The sequence below is a fragment of the Garra rufa genome, chromosome 20 (assembly GCF_049309525.1).
Source record: "Garra rufa chromosome 20, GarRuf1.0, whole genome shotgun sequence".
In the NCBI taxonomy this organism is placed as follows: Eukaryota; Metazoa; Chordata; class Actinopteri; order Cypriniformes; family Cyprinidae; genus Garra; species Garra rufa.
In genome coordinates this window covers 10,888,179-10,909,123 of record NC_133380.1, presented here as the reverse complement: position 1 = coordinate 10,909,123, position 20,945 = coordinate 10,888,179, and the positions used below count along the sequence as shown (strand labels likewise).

Below are 20,945 nucleotides of genomic sequence, written 5' to 3'. Positions count from 1 at the left end.
AATATAGAACAGAAACAAATTCTTAATTCTTTGTTGTTACCTGAATGATCCACAGCTGTTTTTGTTGAGTCCCTTTTTTGTCCTGAACAGTTAAACTACTCACTGTTCTTCTGAAAAATCCCTTTAAGTCCCACCAATTCTTTGGTTTTTCAGCATTTATGTGTATTTGAACCCTTTCCAGTTGACTAAAGTTGAAGTCAAAAGTTTGAAGAATCTGCAAAATGTATATTATTTCACCAAAATAAGAGGGATCGTACAAAATGCATGTTATTTTATATCTAGTGCTGACCCGAATAAGATATTTCACATTAAAATATGTTTACACATAGGGAATTTATAAAAATGACTCTTAATATTCTTAATACTGTGTTGTTACCTGAATGATCAACAGCTGTTTGTTTAATGATAGTTGTTCATGAGTCCCTTGTTTGTCCTGAAAAGGTAAACTGCCTGCTGTTCTTTAGAAATATCCTTCATTTCCTTTTTTTTTTTTTTTTTTTTTTAGCATTTCTGTGTATTTGAACCCGTTTTAACAATGACTGTGAGAAGAGGGACTCGTATGCAACTATTACAGAAGATTCAAACACTCACTGATGCTTCAGAAGAAAAAACGATACATTAAGAATACTTTTGAAATTTGAAGATCAATAGTAAATTGTACTTATTTTGTCGTCTGGGAAACATGTAAGTATCTTCTGTAGCTTCTGAAGGGCAGTGCTAAATGGAAAAATATATATATTTATGCAAAATCTAAAAAAATGCACACATCTTCATTCTGTTCAAAAGTTTTCACCCCCAGCTCTTAATGCATTGTTTTTCCTGCTGAAGTGTCATTGAGAGTTTGAACCTTCTGTAATAGTTGCATATGAGTTCATACCATTTAGGTAACAACACAGTATTAAGAATCAAGCGTATGTAAACTTTTGAACTTGAGTCATTTTTATAAATTCCCTATATGTAAACATATTTTAATGTGAAATATCTTATTCAGGTCAGCACTAAATAAAAAAATAACATACATTTTGCATGATCCCTCTTAATTTGATGAAATAATATACATTTTGCAGATTCTTCAAGCATATGTAAACTTTTGACTTCAACTGTAGGGCAGAATAGAATTTAGGTTGAAACAAATGTAGTGACAATGTTGTTTCTGAAAGAAAAACCACAGACATATCAGTTGTGTTACCACAGCTTGGTTTATTTGATTCAAATTTCAGTTTGACAGCAACTATGGAAATGATCATTCAAGTGTCCAACAGCATGTCAAATATTTCATGTTCTTATTTGGTTCTTAGAATTAAGTGACTGATTGTGGTGCTAATATTTATCCTTAACATTAAAATGTAGGTGAATAAGTAAATGTTTTTAATCTGGAACACTGGATTTCTAAGCATGTGTTGGCTCAAGAGTAAACGTGCTGTGGAAGGTGGCATTGATTTATTTTAGCAACTGCAGGCCATTTTTCAAGACATCATTTTATCTTAAATGACTAATCTGGCAAGTGTTATTTTTTTCTTTTTAATTCTTGTACCCCTGAATTAGTGGACTTTTTACCAATGTGATTCTGATAATGATAGAGGAAAAACTCCAGTCTTACTCTGGTTTAGCACCTTGTGTAGAGGAATATATAAAACAAAAAATCAGCTAGAGGCCTTTCAGCATAAAAATACAGAAATAAAAAAAAACTACAATTGCAACTTTGTCAAAATACACATTCAGTACATATTCTTTGGAGTGTTACTAGTAACTTGACCTCTTGGTTTACTGCAGTGTCTTCTTGTACCCAAAGCCCATCTCCATTGGTGCATCATTGAGCTGAAGCCAATGAAAGAGTTGCAGGTTATCCTAAGCTGGTATAACAAACAATTTTTACCTCTATTTCCTTAATATAAGTTCTTAAATTGCATAGTGTAAATAAAATGTATCTGTTCTACTCTAACCATTGTGCTGAACCCTATGACACACCAATCCCCCCCCTTTACTAAAAAAGAAACCCCACCCCTCAGCAGATCCACCGAAGGAATCGCTCAAAAAAGCTGGCTTTGTTTAGACTTGCAAAATCCTGACCCCTAAAAATGGACGTCTGGTCTCCCAGCGAAAGCTTCGCTAGGATCTCCTTGTCGACGTCGCTGCCCATGGCAATCACAGTGGGAACGCCTTCTGCTCTGCGCATGGCGCTGATGCCTTCCTCCAGGTTCTTGTTGCTGGTGACGCCGTCGGTGATGAAGACGAACGCGAGCTCGGCATTTCGTCTAGCCAGTCGGGTGCCTCTGCTCGTGACGATGTTGTTGACGGCGTAGATAATACCACTTCCCACATTGGAAGTAGAATCCAGGTAAATCATTTTGGCCAGGCCATCAGCGACGGTGGTGAAGTTGTTGGTAAGTTTGAAGCCCAACTGATGTTGGTTTTCATCGCCGTACTGCAGAAGAGCCACCCTGGCATTACGCTCGTCGTTGTCCCCCCGGGCGAGGGTCAGGCGGTTAGCGACGTTCTCCACGAACTCGCGTGCGTAGCGGAAATTCTCCTGACCCATGCGCTCTGAGCCATCCAGCATGAAGATCACATCAACAGGCCGCTGGATGCAGTTGGCTACGGCTGGTTCTATAAAATACAAAAACAGCAATATTTGGCTTAGTTGACATGCTTTGCATTATTAAAATAATGAATTGTGAAAAATAATACAGGATAAAGTACATTATAAGAGTAAGTAAATGTAACAAAAATACGCATTTCAATGCTAAAGATATTTATTTGTTACAAATAATTCAAGTTGCATTTCTTGCAGTCCAAGAGCTTGCGTTTTTTTCATTGCACATTTCTGATATACACTGTCATATATATATATATACATAATACTTGCTACAAATATACATTATCTTGTATTACCAAGAGAAATCTCATTATTGAGCATAATGGCAGACTGAAAAAAATATTCTGAATTGTACAAAGTCCATTTTCCTTTAACTCGTGGATGGTCCATATAAGGACATACATAGGTAATTCACACTGATATGTATTTCCATTCAAGAAGATTCAGTGAGATAATCAAACATGCAATATATGCCACATAAATGGCCATTAACAGTTATATAAGGAGGCTACGAAAAGTATTACTGAATTGCCATTGTAGTACATGAATGTCAGGGACTCTCTAAAGCTTTCTGTTGCCTAAATAGCAGATTAACTCCTGGGGGTGATTTAGAAAATATAATTATATATTTTTAGAATAAAAATGTATGCTGTAGCACTGGAAAAGCAGCTTATAACAAATCTTTAAAGGGATAGTTCACCCAAAAATGAATATTACCCAAGAGGCAACCTCCCGCTCTCTCTATTGAAACCAACACGGAAGTGACTTAAACTGCAATTCATCGACTGGCCGCTAGAGACTGGCTGCAGAAGGGAGTCAGTCCCATTGACTCCCCATGTTAAAATGCCCAACTTTACAGCAGAAAAAAGTATGTTTACAGCCTGGTTCAAAAAATGGTTTTGGTCTATATAGCTAGTTTTGCCCTTCATGTCAACTGTGAGGGGGGTGAATTTTTTTATAACTCATCCATTTAAGTTATATTAAGGGTGTGGTCACTTGAGTGAGGGGGATTGCCGCTGCTGTTACCACTGTCGCGCTAGGCGGGCGTGGTTTCAACAACAAGCTCCACCCACGTCCCGCCTTTTTGCCAATTTTTGATTATCCGGGAGTGACGCGCGGTGACGCGTTCCAAGATGGCGACGTCCGACTCCCGCCCACTTTAGGCTTCAAAATAGCGCTTCAGAATCCTACGGGTGACGTCACGGATCCTACGTCCATATTTTTTACAGTCTATGATATTACCCCATGATTTACCCACTCTCAAGCCATCATAGGGAGATATGACTTTCTTCCTTTCAGAGTTATATTAATATGTCAGGGCTCTTCCAAGCTTTCTAATAGCAGTGAATGGGTGTTGAGATTTTAAAGCAAAATAAATATATCCATCATAAAAAGTACTCCACATGGCTCCAGAGGGTTAATAAAAGCCTTCTAAATATCCATATTTAACACTATAAGCTGTAATCTTCTAGATTTGTTTGCAGCAAAGGAAAACCAGTCTCCTCTTGGCTTATTTCGAAATTCTCTGACATTTTTCTTTACGAATCCTCATTTTGTACTTTTGTACTTCTATTTTGTGACATAATTCAACACAAAGGTTTTAGACATGAATATTTTTCTTACACAAACACATCGATTCACTTCAGAAGGCCTTTATCAACCCCCCAGAGCCGTGTGGAGTTCTTTTTATGATGGATTTATGCACTTTATTGGACTTCAAAATCTCTACAGCCATTCACTGCCATTATAAAGCTTAAAAAAGCCAAGAAATTGTTTAATATAACTCTTTTTGTATTTATCGGAAAGAACTAAGTCACATACAGTTGAGGTCAAAAGTTTACATCCCCCTTTCAGAATCTGCAAATTGTTAATTATTTTACCAAAATAAGAAGGATCATACAAAATGCATGTTATTTTTTATTTAGTACTGACCTGAAAAAGATATTTGACATAAAAGATGTTTACGTATAGTCCACGATCTGAATGATCCACAGCTGTGATCCCTCTTATTTTGGTAAAATAAAACATTTAGCAGATTTTTGTATGTAAACTTTTGACCTCAACATACACCGAGGATGATTTGAGGGTGAGTAAATTTTCATTTTGGGTGAACTATCCCTTTAATTAATCATCATACAAATTATTTGTGCACAATATAGTGGGTCTTTGAAAGTCGAAAATGGTAAAGCAGCATTAAAATCTCCACAGACATTTCACTAACTTATGAGAAGCTACAGGCTTGTGAATTCAGCCTTAATGTGCAAAGTGCAAAACTGATATGATTAAAGTATCAAAATGAACGGTTCTTTAAATGTACTGATGCTTTAAAGGATAGATCAAGCAAAAATGGAAATTCTATCATCATTACCTGGTTTTGTCATTTAAAACCTGTATGAATTTCCAATTCGCGGTGTACTACTTTTACAACACTACCATGTGTTTTTATTTTAGTTTCTAGAATTTGAAAGCCCCTGGTCACTGTATGTTTTTATTGTATGAAAAGTTACAACATTTCCTTTTGTTTTTCAAAGAAAAGAGAGTCATACAGGTTTGCAACAATGTGGGTGAGTAAATGATAACAGAATGTTCATTTTTTTTAATGTAAACTAACCCTTCAAGTATCAATTACCATCTTTCGTATTCATTTTTCAAGACCAAAGCATCTCCTCCATATTTATAAAAGATCAAAATGCCTTCAAAAATCCTAGAGGCCCTGAGGATTCAAGCAAAACAAGATAAGCTAATGAGAGCATGCTATGAAAGTGCTTTCTATTCGAAATGTTCATTTTGCATATTTAAATGCAAAAAAAGATTGCAGAGCAGCAGGCATCGAGGTCAAGAGGCAAAGGTTGCCATTTCACATTTTCATAGCAGCGAATTGCTTTTAGCAAAGGTTAGCAAACAAAAGTGGTTGTTAACTGGCCACGATGTTAACTATTTTACATGCTATTTCTTGGAAATTAAATGTTACATCTTTAAGAGAGGTATTAGCAACTGCATTCGATTATTGTTAACGCAAATACTACATTCATGCATAGACCAGCTAGCTTTTTACTCTATAGAGAACATAACTCTACCACAAGGCCATGTGTATTATTTCACTCAAGCTATAGGTTTGAATTTTTGGAAATGGCCAATCCTAACACAAGCCAAGAACTTTGTTTGGGTCTCCCGTCATATCAGAATAGATCACTCTAAACGAGTCAATGAACAGATTGGTCCATCTCTGTTTGTCAGGTTCAGAGGACAGTTTAGCCATCTGGGCTGCGTAAGCCAATGTAGCTACAGCCTTGGTGTAGGTATCAGGGTGTTTGGCCTCTTGTAGATTGTTGATTAAGTTTGGGACGCTTAGTACAGTGGTTGGGATGGGACTGTCCTTCCACTCCTCTGCAAGGGCGTCATCTGCAAGTGAGTGTTAAAACAATAGTTTTAGGGGGCCTCCTAGCAACTGGCTCTGCCTAGTTGCTGTTTTGATTGATTTTAGATTGTGATTTGTTACCTTTTGTGTTGAACATTGTGCGTTTAGCCTAAAAACTCACAAGGAAATGTCACTAAACAACTGTTTACGCACCTTGTGACATTTCCTTGGCCTTGAGACTGGGCTGGTTATCATACATAACAAGTGTATGATTAAAAGTCCTAACATTTACATTTGAGGTGTTCAACCAAACAAATGTATAACATTTGCTACGTGTACTGAACCATTAATGTATAAAAAATTACTTTTTATACATACAGTCAAGGCCGAAATTATTCATACCCCTGGCAAATTCGGGCCTAAAGTTATTTTTATTCAGCCAGCAAGTTTTTTCATCATTGTGGCCAAACAATTCAATTTTTGTTTCATCTGACCATAAAACAGAAGACCAGAAGTCGTCTTTGTCCAGAGGAGGCCAAGTGGGCTTTTGTGTGCCTTATCTGGAGAAGCGGCGTCCTCCTTGGTCTGCGTCCGTGGAACCCAGCGGTGTGCAGGATGCTTTTTAGGATCCTTTAGAACAGCTTGGACTATTTGGAATGGTATAGAACTTTGGATTTTCCCATAGACTGTGATAGTTTGCAAAGGGTATGAATAATTTTGGACATGCCGCTTTTTGTTCAAATGTCAATAAAAGCTGAAATATTTTTTTCCACAATGATGCCTCTTGTACATCGTCTTATTATCTTATGGGAGAAGCCTGTGTCATTTCTTGTAAAAAAAAAACTTGCTGGTTGAATAAAAGTAACTTCAAAAGAATTTGCCAGGGGTATGAATAATTTCGGACTTGACAGAGTTTTGTTAGTTTACTTTACAAATTCAGACAGTTCTGTGGATTTTATATTTTACATAGACAACATTATTATTATGACTTTAATAGGCCAAATACAACCTGATTTGTTTTTTTTTTTTATCAGCATGATAGCTATTATGGCTGACACAGAAATTTTTAGATCACTTAATAAGTGCCCATGAATAATATTGTATGCATTGTTGTTATTGGTAACTAAAAATTTAAAATAATTTCTGGTAATTGAAATAAAGCTAAAATTAAATTAAATATAAAAAAAAGATGGAAAAACTTGGCAACTTACAAAAATAAATGTTTGTTGAAGTATTAAAATTACTAAAACAAATACTTACATAAAATAATTTAAAGCAAAATAGAAATAATAACATAAAAAATAAAACAAAAACATAAATGACAAAAGAAAAACATTATCACAAAAAAAATTAAAGCTCAAAACTTAATTCAAAATATTAGTACTTTGCCTATTTTACAGAGCTTGAATGGGTTTAAATAGGACAGTTTAACAATTATAAAATAAAATAATAAAAAGACTAGTTTTGTACAGAAAATAATAAATGAAAATGATAAACTCTTCACTACCAGTCAAGATTTTTAATGTAAGTCTCTTCTGCTCACCAAGCCTGCATTTATTTGATCCAAAGTACAGCAAAAAGAGTACAATTTTGAAATATTTTTTACTATTTAAAATAACTGTATTCTATTTAAATGTATTTTAAAATATAATGTATTCCTGTGAACAAAGCTATATTTGCAGCATCATTACTCATGTCATTCATTGTCACATGATCATTTAGAAATCTAATTGTAATATTCTGATTTGCTGTTCAAAAAACATTTTTTATTATTATTATTTCCAAACATCAGCATTAAATCTGAAATAAAAAAGCTTCATCTTCATCTATAAGCACTCATATGAGTTGGTATACATATATCTTTTTTGGAAATTAATACTTTTATTAAGCAAGGATGCTTTAAATTGATCAAAAGTGATGATACAGATATTTATTGTCTTAGACATTTATATAAGATTTCTATTTAATTGAAATAACATAATATTCTATTGTTATAATAATAATAAATGTTTTTAAAGAATCAAATCAGACCATCAGAAAGATTATGATGCTAAAAATTCTGTTTTGAAATCATAGGAATAAATTACATTTTAAAACATATTCAAATAGAAAACAGTTGTTTTAAATAGTAATAATATTTCAATTGTTTTTGCAGTGCTTTAAATCAAACAAGTGTAGGCTTGGTGAGCTGAAGGGACTTCTTTAAAGAAACCTTTTACTGGTAGTGTAGTTTATGGTATACATTGACTTGACTGAAAGAAAAACATTCAGAATGTTTTTACAGCCATTTGAAGAGTCAATCATACACATCTTTTTGGGTATGAACAACAACACTTACCACTTTTACATGGAAGATCAGGGCAAACAATCACTGGATCTAAAACAGAGAAAAGAAAAGCAATGAAAAGAAAACTCTATTTCTTCATATCAAGACAGCAAGCGAAAAAAAACTTGGGCGGGACTCACCTGGGCAGAGTACAGTCTCAATCCTATCGATGAAATCTTCTGCAACCAGATCAGCGAAACGCCTCATTCCCATGACTCTTCCATCCTTTCTGCAAGCGATGGACTTCAGACTTTCATTCTCCTCCGGCTGGTCGAACATGTCACCAATACCGATGGCATTCACGTCAATGCTGGTGTCCGTACAGAGGTAATTGAGCAGTTTGTCGTCATCACGGGGGTCGTAACGACCGTCAGTGATCACAACCACTGTCACGTTAGCCTTTGCACGACGGCTATCGCGAATTAGGTTATCGTAGGCGAATTTCAGGGCAGAAGGCGTCCATGTTCCTCCAGCAATCCACTCAAGCTTCTTCACGGCGTCTTTGAAGGCGGACATAGAGTCGATCTTGGAGTCATTGAGACGAATAGCCTGGAATGTTCCGTTGTGACTGTACTGGACAACACCGACTCGAGTTCCTGAGAAAATTAGCAAACACAGATTTTGTTAGATTATATTTAACCACTTCTGCTTTGCTACTTATAGGATTAATTCACTTAATGGAATAAAAAGAATAATAAATAAATAAAAATAAAAATCTCCTGATGATTTATTCACCCCCATGTCATTCAAGATGTTCATATCTTAAGAAATTAAGATTTTTGAGGAAAACATTTCAGGATTTTTCTCCATATATTGGACTTCAGTGGTGGCCAATGGTTGCAGTTTCAATGCAGCTAGCTCACGCATTATGTAATCATGCATGTGTGAAGTAGATGGAAGTACCGGTTTACAAAACGAGCGCGCAAAGAAAGTCAAAAGCCTTTTACAAAAGAAAAACCTAAAACGATGTCGGATGATTTTGTAGGAAAATGAGATTATGCCTTACCCTAACTTTTTGAACTGAAGTACACAGATGAAGGACTAACTGCACTGAAATTTTTCAAACATGATTACGCATTGCATGAAGTCGCTGATGAGCATTGCAGAAATAGAGCAAGACAAAAATGTTTTTTTTTTTACGAAACTGACTGATTGTTTCACTAGATAAGACACTTAGGGTGCTTTCACATCTGTGGTTCGGTTCATTTGGTCCGGACCAAGGGCAACAAATGATACATTGTAGCATTTTTCTGCCGTTTTGGGTCCTTTTCACACCACGCTGATTGCTCTGGTCCGAACCAGTTGAAACAAACCAAAATGCAGTCATGTGACAACATCCAAATCACTCGTTGGCCAGATGGTGTCATTGAACCACTGATCTATAATAGAGAATTATATAGATCAGTGTATTGAACGTATTTTCTAAACTGTTAGGGGCTGTTCACATGTTGCGTCTTTTGCGCGCTCAGTCTCGTTATTTCAAATGTAGACGCTCAGAATGGAAGCGACACGCACGTTTTTTCCATTCGAGAACGCGCCGCATCGAGATAAAAACATCTCAACTTTTCAGAATTCTGCAAGCACACCGCAGGTCATGTGACATGATCCAAACAATCAGCTTCATCCTTTCCCTTAATAACATTGAGAGCACTGGCAAGTTGGAGAAACAGCTTATCATAGCTGTACAGGGATAAACATTTTTGAATAAATATAATAGCAGAGCTACTGCAAGCGATTTTTAATGCTGAAAATCCATTTATCATTTGATGAAACTTTTGCGTATTTATGGAGAGCGCAGGTCATGGTTGCTTAGCAACGGCAGACGCCACGGGAGCTCAAGCTACAGAGCAGTTTAGAAAGAAAGAGAAAGCGGCGCCTAGCATTTTCCACGCGTTTTTAGACGTGACATGTGAACGGCCTCTTAAACAATGAGAAAGATTGTGATGTTCTTGTGAGTTTTCGAAAGTTGGGACCTATATGATCATCAGACCAAATTTATGAGGCTCCGCACCTCCTCACAACTTTGTCCGCGAGCTGTCATGGGGCTATGTTGCTAAAGCGCTAACTGTCAACAAATACTTGTCCTCATCCCATAATGAACAGCGCAGCGGATTACGGCAGCTGGATTAGTCCAAAAAGGCGCAGTACTTCTTGCGGTTGGGTCTGTTCTAGTTCGGTTCATGTTCTCACCACAAACAAACCGCTCCAGTGTTCGTTTGAAAGCGTACCGAGACCACCTCTTCAAGGAGGTCTCGGTACGCTTTTTTGGTCCACTTTTGGTGCGCACTCGAGTGCGATTGCTACATTCACACCTGCCCAAACGAACCGCACCAAGAGGAAAACGAACTCTAGTGCGATTCAACCGAACTAAATAAGGCAGGTGTGAAAGCACCCTTATTCCTCAGCTGGTGGAGCCTTTTGAAGCTGCATTAAAGCTGCAGTTTGGACCTTCAACCCATTGGCCACCAGTGAAGTCCACTATATGACGAAAAATCCTGGAATGTTTTCCTAAAATACCTTAATTTCCTTTAGACTGAAGAAAGACAGACATGAACATCTTGGATGACATGGGGTTGAGTAAATTATCAGGAAATTTGTATTCTGGAAGTGAACTAATCTTTTGATGTATTTTTCAATTAGAGAATATTAAAATGCAGAACAACAAACAAACAAACATTTTGACTAGAATTTGACATTGATATTAATGGTACTTGACTATGCAAATCTTAGCTATAAATAAAAAAAGTATAGGTCTTTTTACCTGTTTCAGAAGTGGGATCTTTTGCTATTGAGCCCAGTCTGTTGATGGTGTTGATGACGAAGTTCTTCTCCAGGGTGAAGTTGGTCAGCCCCACACTTTCAGAGCTGTCAATCACAAACACAATATCCAGGGCACCGCATCTCTTTTCACAATCTGAAAGAAACAAGAACATTTACTGAATATACTATAGCAGTTTGTTTATTTTTACTGCATATTTACAGTATAAGAATCATACCACAGCATCCACAGGTCTCTCTGATGTAGTTCATGACATCGCATTCCTGAGAAAATATATAATATTATATATTCAATATTGTTCCATAAAGCCATTTTAAACAATTTCTTTATAAAAACTGAATTTCAATGCTTACAGTAAGGCCAGGGTCTCCCTCCGGTCCAGAGTCACCCTGTTAAAGACACAATTTGAAAGTCGAATTGATTTATCGTAGCACCCCTATGGTGAACTGACTCTCGGGGGAGTTCTGAAGATGAAGTACATGTGTTCATCTTTGTATATTTTGAGTCGACAGACACTGATAATGCTTAAACTTACATCTCTTCCTGGTTCTCCTCTAGGGCCCCTTCGTCCAGGCTCTCCTGATGGCCCGGGCTCTCCCTGAAACACAATGAAAAAACTATGATCAATTAATGAAAGTAAAACTGGTTGCAAATAGTATTTAATTAAGTTTTTAAGAAACTTTCTGAAAAGCAAACGTGCAACAAAAATGGGTCAATTTGCTGACCGCCTCTCCAGGAGTTCCTTTTGGACCGGGGTCGCCCTTCGGTCCGCAGTCTCCTCTACTTCCCCTTGGTCCAGGTGCACCTTTATCACCTCTGTCACCCTATAGAACAAATACTTACATAAGATACGATAATGTACTCTAAAGCTCTGTAAATTGAAATTTCTTTCAGTACAAGTGCAAATTTAACTCATTACAGTACCGTTGGTCCCCTTGGTCCAGGATAGCTGAATCCAGGTCTGCCAGAATCACCCTACGGCAAAAGAATCACCATCTTGTAATTACAACAGACATGTTGCATGGATATTAAAACCAACAGATTCTTTGTGTGTGATGTACAGTACCTTTGGTCCTGGAGGGCCAGGATCACCTCTAGGACCAGCATCACCTGGGTCACCTTGGGTACCCTATAATGGAGATAACATGTTTTTTAGTGCTTGTTCATCCAGCAAAATAAGTTCATGATCTGATGTAAGCTGTAAAAAAAAAAAGACAACTGTTGAACAACTTCAATGTGTACTGTTAAATGGCTAGCTATCGAAGCCCGTTTCTGCCACTGAATAAAAAATAAGATAAAAGGTTACTGCGACTTATCTCATAACTCTTGACTTTTTTTTTCTCAGAATTTCATGATACAAACTCACAATTTTGACTTATTCTCAGAATTGTGAGATATAAACTCACATTCGCAAGTTATAAAGTCAGAATTGTGAGATATAAACTCGCAATTCTGTGAACATATCAGTTTTTATTTCTCCTCCGAACTGGACTTTATAACTCACATTTCTATCGCTATTCTGACTTTTTTTTTCAGTATTGTATCATATAAACTCACAATTCTGACTTTTTTATCTGAACTGTGAAATATAAATGCACAATTAAGAGTTATAAAGACAGAATTGCTAGATATAAAGACAGAATTGCTAGATATAAAGTCAGAACTGCTAGATATAAAGTCAGAATTGCGGGATATAAACTCGCAATTGCGAGAAAAAGTCGCAATTCTGACTTTTTTCTTGCAATTGCGAGTTCTATCTCAAAGTTTTGACTTTTGCGAGTTTATATCCCGCAGTTCTGACTTTATACAGTATCTAGCAATTGTGAGTTTATATGACACAATTCTGAGAAAAAAAGCCAGAATTGTGAGATATAAACTCGCAATTGCAAGAAAAAAAAGTCAGAATTTTGATATAGAAAGTCACAATTGCAAGAAAAAGTCAGAATTGTGAGATATAAACTCGCAATTCTGTGAACATATCAGTCGTTTTTTCTCCTCAGAACTGGACTTTATAACTCACATTTCTATCTCAAAATTCAGACTTTTTTCTCACAATTGCGAGTTTACATCTCGCAATTCTGACTTTTTTTCTCAGAATTGTATCATATAAACTCACAGTTCTGACTTTTTCTCTCTGAACTGTGAGAAATAAATGCACAATTAAGAGTTATAAAGTCACAATTGCTACAGATCTGGCCATTAAAAATGCGTCTATTTTCACGCGGCAGCCTGCAATTCGGCACGCGTGAGCACGCGTCCTGCCGCAGCGGCTTTTTTAGATTTTTTTACAACATTGTTGCACTTCATATAATATCCACCAGGTGGCGCAAGGAACAACATTCTGTAGCCAAACACCATGGCCAGCTCTAGTGGGCGTTGGTCACAAATACCAGTACAATAGTTCAATGATTCCTCTTTCCTGAAATTATGGTTCAAACCAATAGCAAAAAGATAGCCTATTCATAAGCAGGTGCAGTTGTATTGTTATTTTGTTTTCTTTCTTTGTTTTCCTGACGAACATTTATTAGACTGCATCGGAAACAGAAATGTTAATTTCGGTTATTTTATTTCTCCAACCGACAACTGACGTAAACCGCTAAATTCGTTTTCAGGGATTAATTATACACAAGCAAGAAGCAGCATAAACATCAGAACCTCACGTGCAGAGCTTATGCACAGAGAAAAACCCAATAAACCTATATATAATAATAAATAAAATAGGCCCACATAAGAAATATATGTTTTTCTTTTCTGAATGAATAATAATTTAACAAATTAATAAGTAGCAAGCCTATATGCAGAATTTTAGGCAATTTCTGTGATGCGCCCTTAAACCAGCATCTTGTTTCCATTTTTTTTTTTTTACAAATAGCCTACACGTTTTTTTTTGTTTGTTTTTTTTTATTTTTATTGTGATTGTACACAAATAACAGAAATATGTAAAATATCATAGTTTTAAGCAATGCCGTACTCTTGAACGAGTATTGTAAGCTGTATCCACTTTATTAAGGGGAAAAAAATCGAGTGATCCTGACGGCGCCGCGGGCAGTTAAATTACTTGACAACTTTCACCTTCAGAATAAAATACATTAGGCTATATATTTCAGCGTTTTAAAGCAACATCAAATTAAGATATGCATGTTTAAGAGGTAGTTCGTCTTTTTCTTTTTCTAAGATACACAATTTTAGATACACTGACAATTAATTTGAGTAGAGACAGATAGAAATGGGAAGGATAAATATAAACTACAGTATTTTTGCGATTTTGGTGCTTAGAAATGTATTCTAAGCGGGCCGCGGGCGAATAATATAGTTAATATAGCGCGGAGCGGGTGGATGCGGAATAAAACCTCGTGGAAGCGGGACTGGAAAAGCACTTTGTTATATCCTATAGACTATTTAGATACTTCATCATCAAGCAAAAATTTATTCATAAGCAGGAGCAGTTTTATTATTATTTTCTTTTATTTGTTTCCTGTTGAACTTTTATTAGACTGCATTGAAAATAGAAATGTTAATTTCTGTTTTTTTTTTCCAAACGACAACCAACGCGTTTAGTTATTATTAACGACAAGATTGTGTTAAATTACATTTAAATTGAAACGTGGCTGTGACACATTAATAACAGTTAAATTCGTTTTGAGGGGTTAATTGTACACAAGCAAAAAGCAGCATAAACATCAGAACATCACGCGCAGATCTTATGCACAGAGAAAACCCAAAAAAGCTGCATGTAAAATAAATAAAAATGCCCATATGCGAAATATAAATTTCTTAATGAATAATAATTTAACAAAACGAAATAAAATAAAATTAATAAGTAGCAAGCCTATATGCAGAATTGTAGGCAATTTCTGTGACGCGCCCTTGAACCAGCATCTTGTTTACATTTTTTTTTTTTTTACAAATAGCATACACATCTGTTTTTTCGTTGTGATTGTACACAAATAACAGAAATATGTAAAATAGCATAGTTTTGAGCAATCCCTTACTCTTGAACGAGTATTGTAAGCTGTATCCACTTAATTAAAAGGGGAAAAAAACGTGATCCTGACGGCGCCGCAGGCAGTTAAATAACTGGACCACTTTCACCTTCAGAATAAAATATATTATATATTTCAGCGTTTTAAAGCAACATCAAATTAAGATATGCATGTTTAAGAGGTAGTTCCTCTTTTTCTTTTTCTAAGATACACAATTTTAGATACACTGACAATTAATTTGAGTAGAGAGGAATAGGAATGGAGAGGATAAATATAAACTACAGTTTTTATAGAGGTAAAAATTAATTAATTTATTTATTAGTATTATTACTATTATTATTTTGATTTGTTTTTGCGATTTTGGTGCTTAGAAATTTATTCTAAGCGGGCAGCGGGCGAATAATATAGTTAATATAGCGGGAGCGGGTGGATGCGGAATAAAACCTTGTGGAATCGGGACTGGAAAAGCACTTTATTGTTATATCCTGTAGACTATACTTCATGATCAAGCATGGGCGTCGGAAGCAAAATAAATGTGGGTGGGTCCTCCCCCAGAAAAATAAATACTTTCGTATATGCCATTTTCTGTAGTCTGGTGCCTTTTATTTAATGTTTTTACACAATGCAAATACTCCATATTTACAAATATTACAAAAGACGGCTATACTGCAACATTTTCAGTGGCGTAAGTGATAATACGAGTAACATATCGTTTTTGACGCGGGAGACCCGAGTTCGCATCCGCCTTTTGGTGAAATCATTTTCGAAATCGTCTCCCTTTTCACTTATATCATATCGGAAAGGCATTTGTTTATTAGTTAATTAATGAAATAATTGAAAAGTTGAAATAAAGTATCAACTAGGGTTAGGTCACCTACCGTAAGTGTATCTGAGCACTATACTGTACTTTTAGGAGTGTTAATAATTAATTTTATTATTATTATTGTTATTATTATTATTATTATTATTATTATTATTATTATTATTATTATTATTATTATTATTATTGTCTTTAGATTTGTTCTTACATTTTGATGCCGTACATTAGTATGACGCACTGCCCATGCAGTTTTTTTTTTCTTTTTTCTTAAAAACTAATTGAAGTGAAAGGGAAGAAACCCATGTAGATTTGGCCTAATGTCCATAAATACTAGCCTAGTATTATATCCTAATATAGAAAATAATTTAGACAAATAAACAGAAGGCTCACTTTTCAAAACAATAAAGCTTAGCCTATATGACTGACAACGAATACAACAATTGTTAAGTATCAAAAGTGCTCCAGTGAGTTATGCAATTTTTTTCCACCTTTTTTTCTTTTTCTTTTTTTTTTTAAGTGGAAAAGTAGTTCTTCTATTTCGGAGAAGTTCATTAAGTCTGTCTCTTAACAGCTTCCAGTCACGAACTGCGGGTTGAATCTCCGACCAACGATCAGTAAGTTTTTTTTTTTTTTTTTTTTTTCATCTTTAAACAGCTCCGATTCATTTTAGCCTGGAACTAGGCTTAAGTCTGTTCTGGGAAACCAAAGGGAAGTGTATTTTTTTTTTTCAGTTTTCTGAAAAGTAGCCGTTAATGAGGCATCAGCGTTAAGCGGCATGCAGTATAAAGAGCGAAATGTTTATGAATGGCAGAGTGGGGGTGGGGTGGGGTGTTGAATGCTGTCTGTTGCCTTGTTGTAATCAACATTTGGAGACTTGGGGGTGCTGGGGGCGGATTCCGACTGCATTCAGTTGCATTTCGAATTCAGCATTCAAATGCATGCCAGGGAGAAGGGGAAAGCTTTCCTCACACGCTCCACTTTTTTCAAAACATTAGTGTCCAACCTGACACGCGGGTCAGTGGATAAACAACCCGAACCCGACCGTTTTCAAATAACCCACCCGCAACTCGGACCGCAGAATAAAAAAAAATAAATATTGTACCCGACCCGCCTCCTGACCCGTATGTTTAATACTAAAGTGATTAAGCTGTGGAGATGCAGTCTGAAATATCCCGACATCAGAAATCCATTGGTGTACAAGCTAAAAAATAAAATTAAAATAAAACAATGTGTCCTGTTGTAAAGTCGTTGCCGTATTGTTGTGTATGAAGTTCAGATGTTATTATTTTAAGAAATATATATGTTTTAGGATTCTCCTTATTTTTGTTTTAGACATCCATCAATTACGGTGAATAAAAAAAATTCCGCGCTGGTGGAAACAAGACTTTCGCTTCTACTTTTGAGACCGGTGTTCGGACGTTTTTCTAAAAAAAAAAAAAAATAAGAATTCAAAATTCTAAATTTATTGTCATAAAAACAGAAGGCGAATATAATTCAAAAATGTTAAGTATTTGCTGATTAAAGAAAACATGAAGGATGCCGCTTAATATTTGGCTTTTACGTGAACTTTAAAGCATATCCCTCATTCCATTTGTTTTCTTTGTTTTGTAATCTTTATATTATTTTCGTGAAATGTATTTTTGCTCAACATGCATTTCTCGTGGCCACGAGTTTAATGAATAAACCAACCTGCGTGACATTAGTAACCCAAAATTATTTGAGATATTTCGTTTTGAGTTAAGAAATTGTTTGCCTATATTAATTGTTATAGAAATTAATAAAATATTAAATAATTATACAGGCGATGCTGTATATGCTAATGCTGTCTGTGCGCAATGTAGACAGCTTTCACAAGTGTTTACATGTATTACATGTTGGCCCTGCAATTAAATAGCCCTGCAAGAAACATTTCATGCATCCCACAATCTTGTCCATTGACTGACCTTCTTTTTTTCCCATTATATTTGTATTATTCGTTTGTATTCGTTATTTTTTCCTTCATTTTGATCTCGTTACATAACATTCTGAATGTAAATGATACTGTAAAGGTGCTATGACTGGGGTTTTTACTGGAATGCAGTTTAAAGGTTAAATTTAACATATATTGTATTTTATTTAGTCTAACTAATAGACAAATAACTGAAGAGTGAATCATTCACATAGTTTCATTTGGAAATAATTTATCGTCACACAGTAAAATAGGCCTACATTCCTTCTCTTAACTAAAGAATTGAACATATAAAATATGAATTGAACATATTTTATTTTGTTTAGTCTAATTAACAGACTAGACTATATAAATATTAAACTGTTTTACTGAGAAATGAATCATTCACGTAGTTTCATTTGTAAATGAAAACATCATGTATCGTCACACACGGGGATAAATACAATCAAAAAGTCAAAACGTAATTGCCATAATTGTCAGGCGTTAAAAATAAATAGCCCTAACCAGGTATTGAAATAATAATAACCTATAATAAGAATAAATAATAAGTGATTTAGACCTATCTACTTTTTTCTTTATTGTGAATCGCTTAACCTAAATAACTTTATATATGCTATTTGGCATATATTTAGCAAATATTGTGAACTACAATTATGCCAATAAAGTTTTGACTTTATGATTGTATTAATGCCCGTGTGTGACCATACGATTTACAAATGGAACGTGAATGATTCACTCGACAATGAAACACTATATAGGTTATAATTAGACTAAAAATGAATATATGCCATATAGTATAATCAAAGCTTTCATGGCATGTCAGCATTTATCATTTAGATTCGGAATGTTAAGAGATCGAAATTAAGGGGGACATACTGAATATAAACGAATAATACATTTATTACAGAAAAAAAGGATCAATTAATGGATAAGACTTAAGGATGCATAAAATGTTTCTTGCAGGGCTATTTAATTTGAAGTACTTATATGTAATAAATTCTTGATAAACTTTTGAATGCTGTCTACATCGCGCACAGACATTCGCATATACAGCATTGCCTATTGTTAATATATAACTTAATATTGCATTAATTTCTATAACAATTAATAAAAACATTTCTTAACTCAAAATAAAAAAATATTAATAAACCTATCTCTGATAATCCTGGGTTATGGTTACGCAGGTTTGTTTATGCATTAAACATAAGGATGTCGTTACCTCGACAAAATAATCTTGTGGCCACGACATAATATGACATTCCCAGGAATTAATATCTCGTGGCAATGACAAAAAGTAATATGACGTTCCTACGAATTCATTTGTGTGGCCACGACAAACATAAGTGAACCGAAGGTGTCCCCTCCAGGTTACCGTACCTTTTAGTTTGCAGCAATGTTTTCAGCCTGCTCCAGTCCAGTGCGTTACATGACTGCCCCCTACTGATCATGTCTTTCCTATGTCATTGTATTTTCCGTGTTCCTTTGGAATACACCGGCGTCACGCGAGACCACTTTACTTCCCGCGCGCATTTTAAATGGCCAGATCTGTAGATATAAAGTCAGAATTGCGGGGTATAAACTCCCAATTGCGAGAAAAAGTCACAATTCTGACTTTTTTTCTTGCAATTGCAAGTTTCTATCTCAAAATTTTGACTTTTGCGAATTTATATCCCACAATTCTGACTTTATATCTAGCAATTGAGTTTATATGACACAATTCTGAGAAAAGCCAGAATTGCGAGATATAAACTCGCAATTGCAAGAAAAAAAAAGTCAGAATTTTGATATAGAAACTCACAATTGCAAGAAAAAAAGTCAGAATTTTGATATAGAAACTCACAATTGCAAGAAAAGTCAGGATTGTGAGATATAAACTTGCAATTCTGACTTTTTTTTCTTGCAATTTTGACCTTATATCTAGCAATTCTGACTTTATAACTGTTAATTGTACATTTATATCTCACAGTTCAGAGAAAAAAAGTCAGAATTGTGAGTTTATAAGACACAATTCTGATATAAATTGCGAGATGTAAACTCGCAATTGCGAGCAAAAAGTCTGAATTCTGAGATAGAAACTCACAATTGCAAGAAAAAGTCAGAACTGCGAGATATAAACTTGCAATTCTGACTTTTTTTCTCGCAATTGCGAGTTTATATTCCGCAATTCTGACTTTATAACTCTTAATTGTGCATTTATATCTCACAGTTCAGAGGAAAAATCTGAATTGTGAGTTTATATGATGCAATTCTGAGAAAAAGAGTCAGAATTGCGAGACGTAAACTCGCAATTGCGAGGAAAAAAAAAGTCAGAATTGTGAGATAAAATCACAATTACCTTTTTTATTTTTTATTCAGTGGCAGAAAAGGGCTTTCATAGCTAGCAAAATGAATATTTCTTTTTTTTTCTTTTTTTTTTACATTTCTGCCTGCTTCTCCAGGAGATCCTGGTGGGCCTCTTGGTCCTGGAAGTCCGTTATCACCCTGGAAGAAAAAAAAAATCAATCATCTCCACCATAAAAACAATAAAAAGCCACTTTTAAAAAGCCAAACCAATGACTCTTACCTTGGATCCTTTGTTGCCAACTTCACCTGCAAGACCCCTGGTTCCCTCAGGACCTGGCTCACCCTGTCAAACATTATAAATATTTCAATTGATCATTCATGACATTGTTAAAAGAACTGTTAAATGAAACAACATTGTCTGCTCTCATGCAATCTGAGCTTACAATACAATAAGAGCCACTTAATAATTGATAACTGAGACCCAATTCTTTGTAAAGTTATAATTTTCAGTGAATTCAACACTGACCTTTTCTCCTTTTGGACCATTAGGCCCGGTGTTGCCCTTAGGTCCAAAATCTCCTCGTCTCCCCTAAAAACACAATGATAAATATCACCAAAAGTCAACCTACTGTAATTTTACAATGAGGACATGACAAAAAAACAATTCCTCACAGCATCGCCTTTAGGTCCAGGTCCTCCAGGTGTCCCCTGTAAAACAAACAAAGTTGTTTTTAACATTATCTATAATTTACAATGTTAAAATAACAATAATGACCATAATTAAAACAAATACATACAGCAGATCCCTTCAGGCCAGGAATTCCAGGTGATCCGGCACTTCCTCTTTCTCCC

The 20,945-nt window shown here is 35.3% G+C and overlaps 1 protein-coding gene across 4 annotated transcripts in view; it reads right to left on the bottom strand.

Moving 5' to 3' along the window:
- Positions 1-1,180: 1,180 nt before the first annotated feature.
- The window catches only part of col6a2 (collagen, type VI, alpha 2), a 29,453-nt gene continuing 9,688 nt past the window's right edge, over positions 1,181-20,945 (bottom strand). For all 4 annotated transcript variants that reach the window (XM_073825711.1, XM_073825713.1, XM_073825712.1 and 1 more), the window contains exons 14-28: positions 20,891-20,944; positions 20,766-20,801; positions 20,620-20,682; positions 20,374-20,436; positions 20,229-20,291; positions 12,126-12,188; positions 11,984-12,034; positions 11,785-11,883; positions 11,595-11,657; positions 11,413-11,448; positions 11,277-11,322; positions 11,042-11,194; positions 8,421-8,876; positions 8,293-8,331; positions 1,181-2,607 (exon numbers count right to left, since the gene is read on the bottom strand). In XM_073825711.1, coding sequence (XP_073681812.1) covers positions 2,006-2,607; positions 8,293-8,331; positions 8,421-8,876; positions 11,042-11,194; positions 11,277-11,322; positions 11,413-11,448; positions 11,595-11,657; positions 11,785-11,883; positions 11,984-12,034; positions 12,126-12,188; positions 20,229-20,291; positions 20,374-20,436; positions 20,620-20,682; positions 20,766-20,801; positions 20,891-20,944 — 1,887 coding nt within the window. In that variant the 3' untranslated portion in view covers positions 1,181-2,005. The remainder of the gene's footprint in view (positions 2,608-8,292; positions 8,332-8,420; positions 8,877-11,041; positions 11,195-11,276; positions 11,323-11,412; positions 11,449-11,594; positions 11,658-11,784; positions 11,884-11,983; positions 12,035-12,125; positions 12,189-20,228; positions 20,292-20,373; positions 20,437-20,619; positions 20,683-20,765; positions 20,802-20,890; position 20,945) is intronic.